Consider the following 22016-nt stretch of genomic DNA (forward strand, 5'->3'; position numbering starts at 1 on the left):
TGGTTTAAAGTCTGGTTAACAGTTCTTGTGACCACATTACCACAGGAGTTTCGTTTTCTCTGAAATTTGAATTAAAACAAGTACTTTGAGGTCTCATCCTGATTTGATTCAGGTTGACAATAAGCTCTGTGTTTTGACTTTGCCACATACTTAAATGGCCCATAAAGCCAAAGATCCTGTCTTTCAAGAGTCTGTTGAACACAGGAGAACCTGTGCAGCTAGTTTAGCCAAGGGGGTTATAGCAGCAGAGCAAGGCTATTTATGGATTCATGCAGGTGCTGTACGTCTGATGCGACCACAATTTCTGCAAATACCTAAAATAATAGGACATGCATTAGTCCTGTAGTTTATAGTTATAATTACTGATGTCTCAAGGAAAGTTAAAGTCAAAACATTAACCTAGAAATACAAACAAGGCTAAAAATGTAACATGGGAGTAGGCTATATATACGCGGATCAGCCATTGAAATTTGTAGTTCCACAATAGCTACACAGGAAATGCATGATCACCTAATGTGGCTGGGTGTATAAAGGGGTAGTGAGAGGTGGTGGATGCAGTAAAACATTGAGCCACAAAAACTGATTGTGGGTCACGTTAGATCCTGAACTGGTAACCAGTAGACCTAGAGTAGGGCGTAAACCAAAATCATCATCTATTAGTCAAAAGACAAGGGTGCTTTTCATTTTATCGTAACAACGTGTACTTTATTTTCCTTTCAATAGAACATTTTCAAAACCATTTACATAGCTCTAGTGGTAATTAACATTAACAAACCTAGACTTCAGAATGTTAAAATATTGGCCTCTTGGTACAAAAATTAATTACTTCTGAAATATTACTGTTAATAAAGGAACGGGTGGAGAGAAATGTTTATACAATATATATATATATATATATATATATATATATATATATATATATATATATATATAAAAAAAAAACAGTCAAATTTACTAAAGCAAGGATCACAAGGCATTAAATATAATAGTTTTTTGTTGAATAAAGGACATACTCAAAATAGTGGTTTCGAAAGGCCACTTTTAGATCATAAGTCCTTTAATACAAAAGTACACTGCACCTTCGCAGTAGAATTCATTTTTAAGACTATATCAAAAGGATGTTTAATCCCAGTGATTCCGAAGGGGGGGGGGGTTCTTTTAACCATCACCAAAATATACACTGGAACATCCTATTTTCATGTGCCTCCCTTCATTAAAAAATAAACTACTGTAATTTGAAAATATTTTGTGCTGAAGGCCCAATTGGAACAGTACCTGAACCAAATCAAGCAGCACATTTCTCCTTTGGTTTGGAATTATATCACAAAGAGACAAAATGAAAAAAAAAAAAAAAAGAGAAGATTATGTAAAAATAATTAAGTTGTAATAAACCCCATATGCAAGCAAGGCATTCCCTCCAATGGACTGTTCAGGCGCATAACTACTCTGTATAGGCCTAGAAACTGGAGAGATGGAGTCAATTTTAGCCGTTAACCGCTTGATTGCAATTTTATAATGGGATCTCTTCAGAGAAAGCATTCAATAAGTGATTTGGTAACTTCCACTCACTGTAAATACTAAAACATAGAGAATGGATGTTCTATGCAAACAGTAAGCCATGATCTCAATCCTAAATAGCACTTAAGCCTCTATCTGTCCACACGTTGTATAGCACCTTTCTATCTTAAAGATTAACAAAGTACAAATGAATCAGTGAAGGAAAACATACAAACACGGGGAGCAGCTAAAATAAAATAAATGTGTTGCATGCACTAATAGGAATAAACATGTAATATAATGCTTTAATTGCTGCTTTTACCACTCTCATCATTCAGTATCAAGTACCAAGTGGCATGTGCAATCAAGGCTTTTTCATTCTTGCAGTTCTACATTGCCTTTGAAGCAAAGTTCCCCAGACTCATTCATTGAAAGGGACAGTATATACAAATATGCAGCTTTGCTATAAAAAAAAGCACATTCAATAGTATGTGTTGAAATATAATCAATATTAAAAAAATAATGAAAGGGGTTATTCCCCACTAAATGTATCATGTATCTCCCCTTATAAACAGGGTTATGGGCTCACAGGTGTGAGCCAAGGGCACATGGAGCATTGATTCCGCTGCTTTTAGCCTGTGCTTCCTTCCGCAGGACCGTTTATCTGCTCAGAAAAGTGCAGCTTCCAGAAAGGCCCGAAAATGCTGGCTTTTTTTTTTTGGGTCAATATTCATTCCATGTACCTGAACTCAAGCAGAAGCTATACTTTTCATTGCCCATAACTGGAGCAACCAAAGGAAGCGGATCAGCTTCTCTCAGCCTGCTGAAAAAATGCAGGCCGAAGGCAGAGGCCCCAACGCTCCGTGTGCCCTTGGCCTTAAGGTGGCCATACATTATAAGATCTGCTCAGTTGGCAAAGAGACCAAACAAGTGGATTGTTTTGCCCAATATAATCAAATTACAGTGACTAGAATAGGGGTTGTCATGCCAAGAACAGCATCAACCAGCAAATGCAGCCTTCCATCGTACGTGAAAATCAAACCTGCCTGATTTTTGGCCAGATATCTGTCTGGTACCTGACGGAGAGCCCCATACACTGACATTTATGCTGCAGAATCCGTCTAAGGACTCAAATCTGTGGACTAACAATTTTTTTACCCAACTTTTCTTCCACTTGTTAGAACCAGGATCTGATAGACACACAGTGAGATCCGCTTGTTTTACGAGATTGCCAAAAGAGCGGATATTTTCCCGAAGTGCCCACCAAAGGCAGGGCAATATCAGGCTAATCCAATCGTTTGGCCCTAGGAAAGTGGATTTATTCTAGTTCAACTTCATAGGCAGGTGTGTCCAATCATGAGAAAAGGTACATTATTTACAGTGAGGTGGCCAATTGCAAGTTGTGCTTCTGTTTGACTCTCCTCTGAAGAGTGACAGCATGGAATCCTCAAAGCAACTCTCAAAAGAACTGAAAACTAAGATTATTCAGTATCATGGTTTAGAGGAAGGCTACAAAAAGCTATCTCAGAGGTTCAAACTGTCAGTTTCTGTAAGGAATGTAATCAGGAAATGGAAGGCCACAGGCACAGTTGCTGTAAAGCCCAAGTCGAGGGTCGGATGAATTGAACCCAATATCAACAAATTATTCAGGATAATGTTGAAGCATCAGTCACAAAGTTGAAGTTACGCAGGGGTTGGATATTCCAACAAGACAATGACCTAAACACACTTCGAAATCGACTATGGCATTTATGCAGAGGGAGAAGTACAATATTTTGGAGTAGCCGTCACAGTCCCCCGACTTGAATATCATCAAAAATCTATGGGATGATTTGTCCATGCTCGGCATCCATCAAATTTAATTGAACTGGAGAGATTTTGTAAGGACGAATGGCCAAAAATACCGCCATAGAGAATCCAGACACTCATCAAAGGCTATAGGAGATGTCTAGAGGCTGTTACATTTGCAAAAGGAGGCTCAACTAAGTATTGATGTAATATCTCTGTTGGGGTGCCCAAATGTATGCACCTGTATAATTTTATGATTCATATTTTCTCTAAATCCAATAAACGGTATGTCACTGCTGAAATACTACTGTTTCCATAAGGCATGTTATATATTAAAAGGAAGTTGCTACTTTGAAAGCTCAGCCAATGATAAACAAAACTCCAAATAATTTAGAGGGGGTTCCCAAACTTTTTCATATGACTGTATGTGCAACATAATTTTAGGCTGCTGGAAATTGTACTTCTACATAGCAACAGGTTACACTTCAGTGCTTTAAAGCATTATACATTATATCTCACAAATACCTCTACTAGTGACTGTATAAATGGTGGGCTACGTATTATAAGTAGAGATACTGTCAATGCATACATCATGGCTGCCACCACTACCTCTAACTTTTATCTGCACAAAAGCAAATGTATGCTACAGATTTTCATCATACATACTAGAACAGTCTCCTGCCTAAGTGTATTACACCAGTAGTTACATTCTCCAATTTTGGGCAAATCAGAAATGAATCATGGGTTAAAATCATTTAAAGCAGTAGCACAGCCCAGAATCCACTGATGCCAGAAAAAAATCCATCAGATGTCTGATTATTTATCAGCCTACACAGATTACAATGCATGTCACATTCAGTGGAGATGATCTTAATGATCATTACACATCCAACCCTCTTCCCGTGTAGCTATTTTTAATTATTTACACAGTGATTTACTGTCTTCCCTCCTGTTGATAGTGATATACAACCTGTGCCCCACCCCAACACAAACTGTCATAGTTACAACTCCCAGCATCTCCGGATAGTCAGAATGGGAAAGGATACCGGAAATTGCCTTTGTAAACACTGGGAGATGACATTCTAGACAGCCTTGGGATCTCAAACAAAACTTTGTTGCTGTATGTTTATTTCATTTACAAAAAAAGTCAACTGTTGCTTCATGAACGGACCACAGGTTTTTGTATATGATAATTTCCCATAGGGAAATAGGATGTGTTTAGGGTCATTTTTTCCAAATGGTTATAAGGCAGACTTGAAACCATTTGCCCTTTAAATGTTGCTTGGCTACAACTTACAGCACCCATTCAAAGCTTTTGGGCTGTCAATGGGATTCAGCGAGGTGCAGATTGACAACACCTATGGCTTATGTCAGTGCCTCACCCCCCATAGCATATGTTTAGGAAAAATAAAAGTACCCCGCTTAATCAATTAGATTAAAGCAGTCACAATATATGTTATCTTATAAGATAATATATATATTGTGACTACTTTAGTCTAATTGATTAAGCGGGGTACTTTTCTTTTTACTTTCATTTCGTGAATCATTAAGTACTGATTGAGGTCAGACCTCTGCTTTAATCATAAGGATAAAAACTTTTACAGCCAACAATGGGATCTTAGATGTGATTTTGTTATTCTACATTTAGTTTCAGGAAAGATGGACACTTGAATGAACATACTTTGACAACACATCACTTGAATGAAACAAACATTTAAATTTAGATGGAACATAACATGAACAGACATATATAGCTATGGAATCTATGACATTGAAACCCATTATCCAGAAAGCTTCAAAATATGCCACTTATTTCCCACAGAGTTCTAGGCATTTCTTCATTTTGTAAGAATTCGTTTTTTCTGTGCACGTTACAAAGCAGAATAAAGACACATAAAAGGCGAAACCATCCAGTTTTTTTTAAAAAAAAATTGTGTGGTAGTGTTAAGACATGACGCTCTAAAGCCCAGGCCACAAGCGTTCCAGATAACAGATCCCACGCCTGTAATATAAACAGCATTTCCTGCTGGAGGCCTTTCTGACATGCCAACCCAGAAACAGCATTTGAATGGCTCTTTAGTAGCACAGGAGAACTGGGCAGAAAGACATTTATTCCCATGCACATAAACACAGAGGAACAAATTACAAATCCATGAGGCAGCTGAGCAGTGATTTATTTTCCTGTGATTGATCAGGAAGGATTTCCTCCTCCCTCCCTGCAGCTGGGATCTCTCATCCTGCACCGCCCAGGGAACATCTCCACTGGCCCTCTAACCAGCTCACCCTCTCAGCTGCCCGCAACCACACACTGCACTACAACTCCCAGCACACCCCTCCCCTGAGCCTCTCCATAGGCAAATGCTGGGAATTGTAGTCCTACAAAGATTTTTGCCCTAGACTGACCCCTAAATCTAATGAATGCATGGGCCCCAGGGTCCCCTATTCCAAATGGAGCCTGTAGAGGCCTCACACCTCCGCTCACGTTTACCTTCTTGATGTTGTACAGGCGAGTGAGCATCCCGACCCCCCTGTCGTTGAGGATAGTGAGCTTCTCCGCCAGCTTCTGCTGACTGGGCTGCAACACGGAGCGCGACATGTCGGCTCTTCAATTCGACACCCCGTCGCCTCCGTTGGAAATTACCCCCCACCGCTTGGCCGGGGTGAAGGAGCGCCTCTCGGAAGCGATAGTGTTCGGCCAGGGAGGGGGGGTTGTTGTGGTTAGTGGGGAAGGGAGGGGGAGCTATACAGCGCCCATGCTCCGCAATGTAACGCGCTGACACGCCTGCCCTGATTCTCGCCGCCTGCTCCCTCCCTTCCTGCCGCTGAGTGGGCGGAGAACACGAAACCACACACCTACCCAGCCCTGAGCAGGCGGCGGAACGACGTGACGTGCGGCAGTGGCGACGCTTTGCTTCTTCTACTGCGCATGCGTGAGGAGTGGGAGTGATGATGTCACCAGAAAACATTCTTCTGGCTGCTGAACTGCAGAATGACAAGAATCCTGGGAGCTGTAGTTGCAAACAGCTACATCCAAGATAGACATTTGTATCGATTTGTTGGGTTATATAATCCCGTTTGTTCATTTCTTTAGGGCTAGTGGAGTGCTGTCTGGTTTCTTTCAGTGAAATTCATGAAACAGTAATAAAAGAAATCATTTCACATTTGGACGTGTGTTATTTTTACTTTATTTATTCTAACTGTAAGGTTTGGATCCTAACAGGCCCAAGCGCAACATGCTCAGCCATTGTAATCACTCAATTTACTGCACACAGGGCGGACTATGGCTGTAAGGCTGTTCTTTTTTCATTGGTTGAGAAAGAATTAGGGATGCACCGAATCCAGGATTCGGTTCGGGATTCGGCCTTTTTCAGCTGGATTCGGATTCAGCCGAATCCTTCTGCCCTGCCAAACTTAATTCTAAATTGCATATGGGGATGAAAATCATGTGATTTTTTGTCACAAAACAAGGAAGTAAAAAATGTCTACCCCTTCCCACCCCTAATTTGCATATGCAAATTTGGATTTGGTTCGGTATTCTGCCGAATCTTTCGCAAAGGATTCGGGGGTTCGGCCGAATGCAAAATAGTACATTAATTAGTATATTAATAGTAGAATAATTCAGTGCATCCCTAGAAAGAATATAGTGTAAAAGCCTAAAGCAGACGTTAGCCAACATATTGGCATGTAGGCTCATCATATAGATAATGTACAAAGGAAAAACAATATAATTTAGAACTATTCAATTTCAGGTCTGGAACTCGGACCGTGGTTTGGTTGCTAAGGTAAGTGGCACCATGACAACCAAGTTTAAAATGATAAAACAAAGTCTGTCTGATCCTGTATGGCAGAGAGGTTCCCAACACTTTTTACCTGTGAGCCACATTCAAATGTAAAAACGTTTTGGGGAGGCACACAAACATAAAAAAAAAGCTCCTGAGTTTGCCAAATAAAGGTGGTCATAGAAGTGCAGATTTACGTTCACATCGGATGAGCGATAGTTCGGTGCCATCTCCCGACCTGCCACTAACCATTCAGATCATTCAGTAGTAAAAGAACAGATCAGACGATGTTCTGCCCCTTAACAGCAATCGTGCGAAAGTTATGTCCGACATAAGTTGGTGACAGTCTCCCACTGATATCGTCAGATCGGCAATACATGCAGAGATATTATCGGTAGCTGACAAAAATTTTCTAACCTGTCCAATCATTTGAACGACCAATCACCATGGCACGAAAAATGTCGGGACACTCCACACATGGGCCGAAAATCGCACGAAGCAGAGATTCGTTCGATCGGATCTTTGCGTCTATGGCCAGCTTAAGCAATGCGATTGGATTTGCTTGGAGTTTCCTTATGTCTCCACAACTTGCCTCCAAGCCTAGAATTTAAAAATGAGCACCTGCATCAAAGCCACTTGGAGCAACTCCAAAGTGGATGAAGAGCAACACGTTGATTTCAACGCAAGCCACTGGTTGGGGATCACTGCTCCAAAGGCCTACAAGCAAAATCAACAGATACCGTGAAAGTGGCCATACATGTGTTCCACCTGCTTTCTGGTTTAGCAAAATAATATATTATTTATGCTGATTCACTTGTGTGTCTAAAGGTTTTAACAGTAATTTTCAGTCTTGTAATATTATATACAAAAATTTGAAAGAATATTTATGAACAGGATCATAGATAGTAAGTACAAGTTCAAATGAATAAAATAGTAGCACTGTGCTTAGATGCACAGGGAGACACAATAGATGGATGTAAAATACTGTTACCCTAATACTAGTTACAGAAAACAATTCAGTTACAGAAGAGCTCAGGTTGTAGGGCTCCTAACACACCGGGTGCTTTATCATACAGTGAGAAATCTCCTCTCATGTGGGCAAGTAAGCACTCAACAATACCTGCTACCCGCACTCAACAATAGCCACCGGGAGAGATTTCCCCATGGGCAATAAAGCCCCACATGTCAGAGCCCTTACAGACCCAGCTGTTCTGTACATCTATTGTTTTCCCAGAAACAATAAGTATGCAAACCTTGTTGGAAATGTAGTTAAGCTTTCTACAATACAACAGCACATATATTGTTACAGTTGTGTATATTACTCCTTATGTCATTTAGCAAACATTTCCCATATTATAATTTTATAAAGGTATAATAACATAATCAAGGTATAATATTAAGTCATATATTGATTTTGCCCTACACATGATAGGAAATGTCAGGAAAGCAGGTTTTTTTGGCACATTGTGAACAATCGTATCTGTTGACTGAATGTTCTAACTAACGATTCATCCATCAATGTGTTATGATTGTGTAACGATTCATCAAAACAATATGTTAAACCTCTTGTCGTATTTTTGTGGTGTTGGCTGCAAGGTCATACATATATTAACTGATGGCATTCTGACAGGGCTGGAACAGTAACGTAACTGGAGGGGGGCAGGCCCTGGTGCGGGATGTGCCGACAGGCACCGCCCCCCTCCATACCAGATTATCTTTTCCGAAATCGGGCGATGCTGCCGGAAATCGGCAGTGCGCGAGCCCTCTTGCCTGTTATTCGTACTCTGGGCAGAAGCACTCACCATCTCCCTCTCGGCTCCTGCTGGTACATATTTGGGGGTATTATGGCTGCTGCTAGCACAGGTACAGATTGGGGGCAATATGAGGGATTGGCTGCTGCTGGCTCAGATACATGGGGCAATTTAGTGGCTGTACACAGATGTTTGGGGCAGTAGTGTGGATTTTTGGCACATATTTAGGGGTAATATGATGGATTTGTGGCTCCTGCTTGCACAAGTAAATATTTGGAGGCAATATTGTGGAAATTTTGGCTCCTGCTGGCACAAGTACATATTTGGGGGAAATATTGTGGATTTTTTGGCTGCTGCTGGCCCAGGTACAGATTGGGGGTAACAATATGATGGATATTTTGGGTTATACTGGCACAGGTACATATTGGGGGCTTGGGGGCAATCTCATTGATTGACTGTCATTGGCATAGGTACAAATGGGGGCAACATGATGGCTGCTGGCACAGGTACAGGGGCAATATGAATGGTAAGGTCAGAAATGGTTATGCAGGACCGAATGGGGGGGGCACTGGTTGAAGCCCTTGTCTAGGGTGCCAAAATACCTTGGCCAGCCTTCTGATGAAAAGCCTTCAAAATAATAAAGAGTTAATAGAGACATGCATAGCGAATGTTTGTCTGGCGGTCCATTGCACTGGTCATTTTAGTTGTTGCACAACTGAAACATGTTTGGTTGACTGTTTGGACAATGGGGTTGGAATAATCATACATTTTACAATCGTTTGCACCCCATCAATCTAATGATAGGTAGACAATTTTATCAGATTGTCCTAAAATTGGTAGCTTCATAAACAAAATATGCCTGTGAATGTCCATAAGTCAGTACCATCAGTACCATAGCTAGGACATCGCTGTTCGATTTACTGCGTGCCAGTACCTGGTAGTCCATTGTGTTGGCAGACTGGCTGTATGTCAATTTGCTGTAGCACTTGGGCCAAGCTGGCCACCATCCTGACACTGTACACTGTCCCCATGAATACATGGTGGAATAGTGGATCCCCACCAGCACCAAATAATAAACCGGAACCTATATCATCCTTTGTACTATGGGGTTGATATGCAAATGAGCAACCAGTTCCTCAGGTGTTACTGGCTGTCTTCTTGCCCAACACATGTGTGTCTGCAACCACAGCCACTGCATTGGGCTAGGTGCAGACACAAGGAGCAGAATTTTGGGGCCAAAAAATATAAATTTTCATTTCAGTGCAGAAATAAGCTCAGTGTGTCTGCACCTGGGCAGACGCAGTGGCTCCAGGTGCAGACACACAAGTAAGTGGATGCCAATAGATCGGATGATTCTCTGCCCCAAGTGGCATTAGACTAATCTGCACTACTGCAGGAATCAAATCTCCATAAGATGCATTCTCATTGCTTAAAGGAGTGTAGTTAACTAGTATGTTATAGATTGGCTAATTCTAAGCAACTTTTCAATTTGTCTTAGTTTTTTCTTTTTTATAGTTTTCAATTATTTGCTTTCTTCTGACTCTCTCCAGTTCTCAAATGGGGGTTACTGAGTACATATTAAAAAAACAAATGCTCTGTCAGGCTTCAAATGCATTATTATTGCTACTTTATTATTTAATCAATGCAGGCCCTCTCCTATTCGTATTTCAGTATCTTGTTCAAGTCAATGCATGTTTGCTAGGATAATTTGGACCCTAACAACCAGATTGTTGAAACTCCACACTGTAGAACTGCTAAATTCAAACTAAACAACTCACAAATCACAACTAATATAAAATGAAAACTAATTGCAAATTGTCTCAGAATATCATTCTTCTGTCTACATCATACTATAAAGGTGAACAACTCCTTTACCGTCTGAGTTGCAGCAAGGAAAATATATTACTGCCTTCTTTTGCATTTCCCCACAATTAAGCTGGATTGCTGCGAGTATTATGTTTTACTTATAATGTTAGGCATCAAGAAAGCATTTTCAGGAAATTTGTCACATGCAGTAGTCCTAGATCTGCTCTGATAAATTGTGCATGAGTGCACCTATTGATGCAGTTAAGTAATGCCACCTTTAATGTAGTGGTAATTCCAGTGTATTCACAGCTGGTTGTGTCAATAGTTGTAACAGACTTGTGCCGACTAATCTCCCCGAATCTGCTCGTGTGGCCAGACCCTAAAGAATCACGACTTTGCACACAATTTAAATAAACACACACATGCAATTGCATTCATTTTGGTGCATCAGGCACAGTAACACTGGGTGCAACTCTGCGCTAGGCAAACAATGCTGTATTGTGTTCCCTTTCTGCATTTGTGTTCAATAACACATTAACAGTGGCATTAAACACAGGGTACCCAAAGGGAGCCTGACGGATGTATGTGAAAGAGGTCTTCTTTTTGGTAATGCCCTGTAACATTGGCATCATTTTGTCAGATGCAATTTTTAGTTGTAAGGGTTCCTGTACTGGGGCAAACTGAGTTTTGCATATCGAGTATATCAGTAAATATGTGTTATTATTCTCACAAATGTATCAAACTACTGTATAAAAAGATCCCCAAAACACATGCACACATGCTCATTTTCACTCTCTCTCTTGCAGACACAGGCACATTCTATGACATTCACGCTACAACTGACATATCAAAATTCATTGGTTGCTTCTGCACCATTGTGTACAAGTATCCAATCAGAAATGGCAGTGCCTTAGCCAATGAAAACTAAGTTAACATATAAAACCCAGGAACAGAGTGGAAGCATCGGCTGCACAGTGAACAGAGGGGAAAGCCTTGAATTTCTCTGTTCCAGGTAGCTGTGCTGGGCTAATCCTCATGTGATGCACTCTCTTGGTGATGAAATCAAAGGCTTCTCAAAGAACAAACTGAAGAAACAATGCACACGGATAACAACTTTATCAGGGAAGAGGATTATAGAGACTTGGAAAGACTCAGTGGTGCAAGTTGTAGATGACCCAGAGCAACGAGATGGCTCAGGCTGTGGGTATGTGCAAGACCTTAGTACGGACCTGCAGGTTGGAGTTGTCAAACCTTGGTTACTGCTTGGTAAGTGTGTTCATTATGGGATTTCAAACGCCCTAGTGCTTGGTTACTATCATAAATGCAAAGGTAATAATGTATTGTAACCAGTCAGACATTTGTTTCATCAGCTGTTAACTTATGTAAACCCTACTATGTATTAAACTACATCTCCCAGAACACCATTAGAAATTATGTCAGGTTTCAATGGCTTGACATCTACCAACAATTTGAACAGTTCAAGTTAAATGCTCAGTAGGGACAACTGAACTTTATATTATAATGGCAAATTGTATATCATCATCCTAACCTAGATTTTTACAGAATAACATTTTAAGTGTATAATAGTAAACTGTTACTTATCTTTGTGAGACTCAGAAAAAAAAAGTTAAACAATATACAAAAGTTATACAATAGTATAGATGTTGCTACATTGTTCTAGAAGAGTTATGTACCTATGGGCACACAGGATGAAGGCTGTTGTCAGCCTGCATATTTTTGCAGGCTGAGAGAAGCACATCTGCTCAATGCCCCTGCACCAATGATTTGAATCCGATCAATGGAGCTCTGGCTGTGTATTTTTGCAGACTGAGAGAATCAGATCTGCTCAGTGCCCCTGCTCCATTGATTTTAATCCCAAATATGTGAAAGGTTGCATCTCCTGGCTGACCTCAGCTTCAGCTCTGATGTGTGTGAGCGTACACGGGCTGATTAGATTCAAATCAATGGAGCAGGGCACTGAGCAGATTTGCTGTCTGACAACAGCCGGAGCCTTCAGCCTTTGTACCCATTGCCTAAGGCTAGAGCCACATGGGGGACGAAGTCAGCTAGCCGAAATCCGCTGGCTGATTTCAGCCCTACTTTGGGCAGTAGCCTCATATGTTTTCTGCATTGAATCGACTAGGCAGGTTTCAATAAAGGATCGTGAGTCTTTGCAATTTAAGCCGAAATCCAGCGAAGCCTGTTCGCGACGAGCCGATTGAATGTGGAAGAGAGAGGAAACTACTGCCCACGGTAGGGCTGAAATCACCTAGCGAATTTTGGCTAGCAGATTTCAGCCCCCGTGTGGCCCTAGCTTTATAAAGATAAAATATTGAATTTTATTTACTTACTGGCTAATATAAAATTGGCACCTCCTCTTACTGTTTAACTGGTTAAGAGTTTGCCTGGATCATAGTTAGAAAAGCAAAGAGCATAAAGATTTTGTCATTGTCAATTGTATAATTAGCATCTGATTAATTTCTTGTTCAGTTGTGTCACAGCTTTAAATTTAAATGGAGTCAGATCCAAGAGGGCAGAGGATGTAAACCACCAGACAGCTACTAATAACCACTTACTTGTTTAATCAATGAAAATTAGAAAGACGCTTAGCAATACATCTTTTTTCACTATGGGAAGAACAGTTATTGGGTTGAGAGCCCCTTTGGTTTGGCAAGCATTTAGGTGATTTTACTGTAAAAGTAACTTTGTTTGCCCTACAGAGAATATTCTGGAAGGCAGATTATTAGTTTTAGAACACTGCTTTCTGACACAGCACACAGCCCAAGTTCTGTCAGTAAACCAAAGGGCCTGGTTCCATGTATCTATAAACCTATTTGGAATAGTCTAATGCACGATAAATCTTTAAAATCCCTGACCAATGGAGCCAGTACCTGTGAGTTCCTTTATTTGTCTCCACGAATTATAAGCATAGGGGTTATACCTTCTTAACAGAGGCCCTCTACACCAAAAAAAAAAAAAAAAAAATATGGCTTAAAATCCTGCTATCTTTGATAAATCTGCCTTCAATTTATGTTGCTAATTCATATTATATTGGCACTTTTCCTATCCTTCTTAACCTGGGCCAACAGTTGGATCACATAAGAGGTTTATTTAAAGTTGCTGGGAGAAGACTGTACCCACAAACACTTTGCAGTTGCCTTACAGACTTATATCAGAAGGAGCCATGATCAGATATTTGATTGGGGATGCCATCGTTTTAGCCACACACACAGGCCAATATGCCCCTGCATGGCTAGCTTAACTGCATGAAATTAAAGTGAAGAAAATATGTTGTTAAACATTATTACTTTTGTTTTTTTAGGATCACAGGATGTAGCACAAGATATGGATATACTGAAAAAATATAAGGTAATACAATTCAAGTCCACTTTTGTTGTCATCTTAGTAATAAACAGTTTATACAGGGATGTTAGTCCAATACCAAGGTACTGCATCTGACTTGCTATAATGGTGAAGGGCCACTCACTCTAAATGGAGCCTGGCAGTATCATTTTCATTTTCCATTGTTGCTCAAAGCTAAGGAAGTTTCCCACTGTTGGGTTAATAGGCCTAGAGAATGCACATGAAACAGATGTGCAAGCCTGTTCTATTTCCATTACAGTAATGATATCTGATCACAGGTGCCACTGGAATGTTGCCAGGTATTCTGTTTCACATAAAGTAGGTACCAATATGTTGTGCTTTTTATAGCTTCTAATGACTGCAGACCTAGAAAAGAGGCAATTGTTTTGGAGAAATAGGCTAATCTAGTTTGTTCTGGGATCTACTTGCCCTACAAAGAAACAAAGGTTATTATCAACCTAACAATTTGTTTTCTGGGGAACTTTTAATTTAGGAAGACTATACAGTCGGTGGGGGAAACAATATTGTCACTGATTGTGGCACAACGTGACAGGCTTTTGGCTGGAGCCCCTGCAGTCAAGATGCCCCACTTCATAACCCAGCCATGAGTGTACCTGCTCTCCTAACTCTCAGTATACACATGGGTTCTGCATTGGCTCCATTATGAATGCGTACAGAAGGGCATCAAGGCACGCAGCTGCTCTAGGCAAAGTTTTGTATGCTTACACCTGTTAGTAACTATTGTTTGCTTAAAAATAGCTATTTGTAGGGAGAAAAAAAGCCTATTTTTATGGCAAGTTGGATATGAGTGGGCCCTATTTTATGGTTAGGCAAGCCAATGGCAAGCTAGCCAGTGGGATGAACCTCATATATTATGGAATAAAAAATACATTCTGTCAAAAGTACCTCTCTAGATACCGGTGCACAAAGCTATGATCTGACGTAGCAGCAAGCTGTCTAACTGACCAAACATATGGATCTGGGTTTGGCTAGCTTTAGGGTTATTCTAGAGAATGCAAAAATAAGACACTTTATTTCTCCTCAAATGTGGGACAATAAGATAAAAACATTTATTGAAGAAATTGTGTATTTCTGGTTCAGTTTTAACAGATATATGGATTTTTTTAGACTGAAGTAATGATTAGAACGTATAACACTACACCAGTGGTAAATGGAAGAAATGCAGTCTTTATCACATGACAATGAACAACAAGCAAAATTTGACAAGTCATACGAACACCTTTATGCAGTCACCAGGCAGAACATATGAGTCAGGCATCAGATACAACAGGAAGGGAAATATTGAATATATACCTAGCCAGGGATAGCAGAATTGCTTTGTTGATTTGTGATTTGAAGTATCTGTATACACCAGCAGAGGAAGGGAAGAAATGTAATTGGGCAGATCAGGGCTGATCAATAGATTTTGTGAGCATGGGTGATAAGCCCCAGCTGGAAGCTGGGATTGGGGGCAGCCTGACAGGTAGTTACAAATTAACTAGCAAATACATTGCCGGTAAATTTGTAATGCCGGTCCAGTCTTAGCAGGTATTTTACTGACTAGGTAAAATACCAGGCATGTCCTAGTAGTGTATATAATACACAAAAGCCATGAATATCTTGTAGATTATATCCTTATAAACAGTGAGTTCTGATGTCATCAGTTATAAACGGTGAGTTCTGATGTCATTTGAGTCACATGACTCATTAAAATTTGTGTATTATAATAAATAAAGTACCCCCAGTTGTAAAATATGAGAATATTAGAAGTTACCTTGGAGTTCCGTGACCTGTATAAAAACACTCGGCCTTCGGCCTCGTGTTTTTATATGGTCATGAAACTCCTCGGTAACTTATAATATCCTTATATTTTACAAGAGGGGGTACTTTATTCACTATATATAGAGAAAGCGCTAAATAGTACAGTGTTCTTCCCATATTTTTTTGCCAAGTGGAATAAAAAGTAGCCGGATGGAGGGGAAAAAAATATATATCACAAGTCAGAATTCACTTAAAAAGCTGTCCAACCTACAAATACAGTGTTAAGTGAATATGCAAAAGAGCACAGTCCTACCGACTTCTGAATAAAGTGTTCTATTAAGACAGCAAGGTTGGAGATATGCTAGCGTTGGAAGCAAAGCGGGCAACTTACAAAAAAGCACCTGGTATAACATTTAAATGGTTTGTTTTTGGTAGTACTGGTCCTTTAATTTACTATGTGTTCATTGTGAAAAATGGTGAGATCAGAGCTATGTGCACTATTATTGTTAGTGTTAATTTTAGGCCTACAATGAACTATAAAATAAGCAATAGCCGGTTGCATACAAAATTTTATCCAAAAACCTGCCTCTGATGTTTTTTAAATGATATATAATAAAATAATTGGAGTAATTTACTTTATCCTGGGGTGGAATGGCTGGATAGCTACGAGGAGCAAGTGCACACCCCTAAGTGCTCAACTAAGGAGCACTTGTGCCCCAGGGTAAGCTGCTCTTTGTTCCATATGCTGAATTAAATACAATGTACCTATGCATCATGGGCCGGATTTACATAGCAGGCACCCCTAGGCCAGCTGACGTTACTCACCCCCATCCCCCCCTTTTATTTGCGAGCGTTTTCACAGAGCAATGGGGATTGGCGCACGGGAAATTAAAAAAACTATTTTATCTCCTGCGCATCCCCATTGTTTCTGAACCAATGTGGGTATGGTTGGGCAGCATGCCGCCCCCTTAAATCCTGCCGCCCTAGGCCCGGGCCTTTCCACAAATCCGGGCCTGTCCGTGTCCCCCCCTCACTGACACGATACTGACGAACACTGTCAGAGCTGTGTTCTAGAGGCGGGCAGGGCCGCCATCAGGGGGGGACAAGGGGTACAAGTGAAGGGGGGCCCGGCAGTGCTGCATTTTCGAAAGAGCAGGGCTTGAAAGAGCCCCCTAGACAGCAGCGAAGCCGTGCGGCCATTTCCGAAGTCCGTAACAGCCAAAATGCGGAAGTGCCAAAAACCCAAACAGCCGAAGTCACGAAGCAGTAAAAAGACCCGAAGCCACGAAAACAGCCGAACTCCAGAAGCGGTGAAAAAGACCCAAAGTCACGAAAACAGCTGAAATTGAAGTCCTGAAGCGGCGAAAAGACCCAAAGTTGCGAAAAGAGGCGAAGTTGAAGTCCTGAAGCCACGAGTTTGATGAAGCCAATGTTTTTTTTAAAAAAATATTCTTTGGGCCCCAATCTTTTTTTAACTTGTAAAGGGGGCCCTGGCGCCAATAATTTTTTAAAAAAATATTCTTTGGGCCCCAATCTTTTTTTAACTTGTAAGGGGGGCCCTGGCGCCAATGTTTTTTAAAAGAATATTCTTTGGGCCCCCAATTTTTTTAACTGGTAAGGGGGGCCCTGGCGCCAATGTTTTTTTGGTTTTTTTTTTAACTTATAGGGGGGTCCTGGTCAACAATTTTTAAAAAAACTTTTAAGGGGGGCCCTGGCACAACAGTTTTTTTTTCACTTATAAGGGGGGGCCTGACCATCAATAGCTTTTTATAACTTGTGTGTGGGGGGGTTACCTTTTTTAACACTGATATCTGTATGGTCTTTTAACTGTTGTGCGGAGTGCGCGGGATCTGTAGTGGGGCTGGGTTGGCGGGGCCCAGGGGGACCCAAAAATGTTGTTGTATGGTAAATGACCCATAATGTGTACTGACATGTTTTGAAGTTTACACAGTTTTACCGATGCAATGGGCTCCATTAACTGTGAAACATATCTAACAGATGTCTTTATCCCTATTATTTATTCATAGGTCACCCACATCTTGAATGTTGCTTACGGAGTGGACAATGTTTTTCCAAATGAATTCACTTACAAGAAGATCTCTATCTTGGATCTTCCGGAGACAGACATTGCTTCCTTTTTCCCAGAATGCTTTAATTTTCTAGAAAAAGTAAAACTCCAGGTATTATAAAAAATTACAATTTTAATATCATGTTATAAATGAATGTACCCCTGCTAGTGGTGGGAAGCGCACTGATTTTAGGGAAATTCTGAACAACTTCTGAATAAGTTCCAACAACATCTGCAGGATTTAAGGCTCCATGCCCTGGTGTTATGTCCTTGGCATAACTTGTATCACATCATGTCAAATGGCTCAGACCGTTGGGAAACCAGAGCTTCTCACATGACCAGAAGCAGCAAGTTCTAAAAAGGTTAACTAAACTTATTTTTTGGCAGTGTTTTTGCTTTTATTATCTGTGCATGAAGTGTGTTCAAGCCTGCAATTGCAACTCTTCTGTTTCTTATATTTTTTGCTAATACATTTTGTTAAGTTTCTTTTATTTTTTTGTTAATAATGCCCATTTCTCCATTATATATCCTCTCCATTATGTATCCTCACATAATATCAGTATTAGGCAGTCTCTGTTTTTCCTATTGCAGATGTGCCAAGTAAAATAGAAGCATGCAGCAGTCATGCCCCAATAGCTATAGCACAGGGGCAGCAGCTCCGATGCCACCCTTTTACCTGCTCCAGGCTTAAAACTTTAGTGTGTTGAAGGGGAGCCACATCACTAGCAGAGCCGAATTTACGTTTTTAAAAATTGGAAATTTGTCTCTTAAAGTTACCAGATGAGTCTTTTTGCAGCCCCTGGTAATTGGCCACTCACTGCTGCCTAAGGCAAGGTTTTCACATTGCCTCATGGTAGGAGTGGTACTGCTGAAATACAGAAGTATGTGAAACCCAGGATCACAATGCATGCACAAAAATGTGCATTAAATTGAATCTGTTTTTTTGAGAAATATTGAACCTACTGGCAAGGTGTAAACGGCAAAAATAAACAGTGCATTTCTCCATTTTTACCCACAGCACAATTTTCACACCCCATTGTAAACAAATTGTGTTTTTCAAGAAGTTTATGGTTTTATGGCTGTATCTTCTAGATGCATAATTAGCCACATAGCTGTATGAGGAGAAATTTACATGTCTCTGACCACAATTCCTAAAATGAGGATTAAACCCTTATTTTTAGTTTTGCTGTTTGTTTAGCATGAATCATGTAAATACTTCTCTGTCTAAAGAAGGCCTTTCCTATCAGTGTACATTTGGGCTTCTTTTAAATTGCTTCACTGTTTTCTATAAGCCATGAATAAAAAGACCTCCACTCAACAGAGTTGAAAAGAACACAAGCACAGTACCTTTTTTATTTCAGTTTATGAAAGAATAGAGCCTCATTACATCAAACACCTGGATTATTCATCATAGATTAAGATAATGAAAGGTTATGTTGCACCAACCTTTGTTATACGTGGTATCCTCTTCTCTTTGCAAGAATACATTACAGGATACCAGTATCCTATTTTGCATAATGACCTCACTCAGATTACTTGCTGCTGTTAACAGACTAAATTTCCATTGAATATCATAGTAAGGGCTCATTGAAATGCTTTCTGTGATTCTATCACTCAGCATAGGACTAAACAGACCTGTCTTGTTCATTTATATGTAATTGTGCTTTTGACTGTTCAATGTACAATACAAGCACCTGATAATTCATCAGCTAATTGTCATGTAGGACAAAAGTGATCTTAATGGATATAAAACCCTGGTACAATGTTCACTCCTGATGTTTTTTTTTCTGGCAGCTCCTGAAACATCCACCATCAGTGATCAGTGCAAGGACAGCATAGGAGTAAAATCCTTATGCAGGAAACTTCTGCATTCGAAAGCATCCCTTCATATATAACCCTCTGAGCTCTAAAAAAAACACTTGTTTCTTGTTGTATCTTAGTATATCATGTCCATGTTGGATCACTGACAGGATATTATATGACAGGGGTATGCTGAAGTTCAACATTGGTCAGGGCACCTTGAGTTCATAACAAGGTTATACATATATATTGAGAGTGCACTTGTCTACTTGTGTCTAGACATGCTCCTAGCAACTTGCGGTGTCTTGGATGAACACCAAAGTGCCTGTCCAGCCTCCTTTGATGAAAAATACGCAAGTGAATGCATGGAACAAGGAACTGCTGCAAACCTGGAAATTGCAGTAATTCCAGGGTTTCCAATGCAAGCCATACTGAGACTGAGCTACCAGCATTCTACCATTGTATGTGCACGTGTGACATTTCCTACTACTGCCAGCATCCTACAGCATTCACACTGTGTTTACACTAGAAATATAATCTTTTGTGTTGTTTTTTCACAGAATGGAGTTGTGCTTGTCCACTGCAATGCAGGAGTTTCCCGTGCACCAGCAATAGCTATTGGTTTCTTAATGTATGATGAGAAGATTAATTTTGCCAGAGCCTTTTCTATAGTAAAAAATGCAAGGCCTGCAGCATGCCCGAATCCTGGCTTCATGGAACAACTTCATAAGTACCAAGAAACCGTCAGAAGACCTGAAGATATGATACATGAAAAGACAGATTGATATATTCTTATTTTCATAGTTTCAGAAATTGTATCCATGTTGTTATCTAGATTTTGGACTGCAGTGCTTTTATATTTATTTCATTTTTTTTAAAAAAAGCAAAATGAATGAAAATAGAGTTTCTACTTGAAAGGTTTTAAAGTTAGTAGAGTTATAGAATACTAATGGACATAACCAGCTTATATAAAAACTCTCAACAGTATTGTCTGACTGAGCATTCTGGGATGTATATTTTCCCTTATTAATTAGAAAAATTATAAATACATTTTTATATTCATTGAAATGTATTTAACTGGTTTAAACAACAGCACTTATTTATTATCACCCATGAAAATCCTTATTCCATTATGCAAATTGCATTCTGCGGACAAATGATTCCAACTATGCTTTTCCAAAAAGAATTTTTGACTCTTAAATGCCCAGTATTTTTTAATCATCATTACCACTCAATAAAATATTGGGCCATGATAAATTAGCCTCTGTGGGTAAATTATAAGAAATGGTAAAGGTAACTAATATGAATAACTGCCAAGCTATAAGCCATAGTTATTATTTTGACTTTTTTTCCTTATAAGCTAAAAAAAAGTCTGTCTGAGGGAATGAACCAGCCAATTCCATGTGTTATAGTAAGATAACAACTGAACATCATTATGATTCCAGAATTCTGTTTTAGAGTATAGCTGTGATAATCACTCTCTTTCTGTTGTGCTATTACTTCCCTTTAAAGGAACAAAATATAAAATTCCAAACATTTCTGGAGAGCAGTTAAAGCACAAAAAACACAATATAAGACAACATAGTGTTGCATGTGTGTAGTCCTGTATTTTGGTGGTTTCCTGAAAATCTCAATTTTACAGAGCATGTATTTACGTGTATGCAGACTTGAATCCAAGCTCACTACTAAGCTCTTCAATAAGTTCGACCTATGATAGCCCTTTAGATTCTGGATAGAGACAACCCCACATGGAAAGTAGTGAGAACAGGGACACCTAGTGATAGGAATGGGTAGACATTTGTTTACATCAAAACCTCTTAATAAACAACCCAACCACTCTGTCTCCTGGCAACACTGCAAATTATATCAATGGGAGAGGAAAATTAAATGCAGATTTCAACTAAAACGGAAATTCTTCTTGTTTGATCTTATAACATACAAATTCTTATTACTTTTGCTGCTTGCTTTATATTCCTGTTCATATATTTCCATTTGATGTTTATTGGTGAACCCCACCCAGCTGAAAATGTATTTATTTAAAAGAATGTTTCTATAACTGTCTAAATTGTTTTCAATGAAGAACAGAGTTGATTAATACAGAGATATTTGATGATAATTAAATAAAATAAAACTTATCTTTAGCTTTTTGCTTGTTATATACTACACTAAAAATCTCATCTTACACCTATTCTCCTTTAAGGTACCACCACAGAGTTCTTCTGAAAACACATTCCCTGGGTCATATTTATCAAAAGGTGAAATGGAACTGGCTAGATTGAAATTTGCCCACTCTACTTCTATGGGATTTTAAGGACATATTCAAAAGGTGAAATCTTACCCTAAAAGTTTTATAAATAAAACTTTTTTATTAATGTATTTTATAAATAAATACCAACTATAAAA

The 22016-nt window shown here is 39.6% G+C and overlaps 2 protein-coding genes across 4 annotated transcripts in view; one reads left to right on the forward strand and one right to left on the reverse strand.

Annotated features, from left to right (window-relative positions):
* Positions 1–6183, reverse strand: part of nckap1.L (NCK-associated protein 1 L homeolog) — an 81045-nt gene extending 74862 nt beyond the window's left edge. The window contains 1 exon segment of one of the 2 annotated variants that reach the window (NM_001094500.1): positions 5774–6047. In NM_001094500.1, the coding sequence (NP_001087969.1) occupies positions 5774–5881 (108 nt within the window). In that variant the 5' untranslated portion in view covers positions 5882–6047. 2 annotated transcript variants of the gene reach the window in all.
* A 5358-nt stretch (positions 6184–11541) lies between these two features.
* dusp19.L (dual specificity phosphatase 19 L homeolog) lies at positions 11542–21754 on the forward strand. 2 transcript variants are annotated; one of them, XR_005964085.1, is made up of 5 exons: positions 11542–11887; positions 13944–13990; positions 17773–17925; positions 20174–21152; positions 21191–21754. XR_005964085.1 is itself a non-coding variant. In XM_041576496.1 (4 exons), exons 1-4 carry the CDS (start codon positions 11662–11664, stop codon positions 20396–20398), a joined length of 651 nt encoding a protein of 216 aa, XP_041432430.1. In that variant the 5' UTR covers positions 11542–11661; the 3' UTR covers positions 20399–21754. The 2 variants fall into 2 exon arrangements, 1 of the variants encoding a protein (XP_041432430.1); XM_041576496.1 differs by having other exon boundaries at positions 20174–21754.
* Positions 21755–22016: the final 262 nt, after the last annotated feature.

This window comes from Xenopus laevis, chromosome 9_10L (genome assembly GCF_017654675.1).
Source record: "Xenopus laevis strain J_2021 chromosome 9_10L, Xenopus_laevis_v10.1, whole genome shotgun sequence".
Classification (NCBI taxonomy): Eukaryota; Metazoa; Chordata; class Amphibia; order Anura; family Pipidae; genus Xenopus; species Xenopus laevis.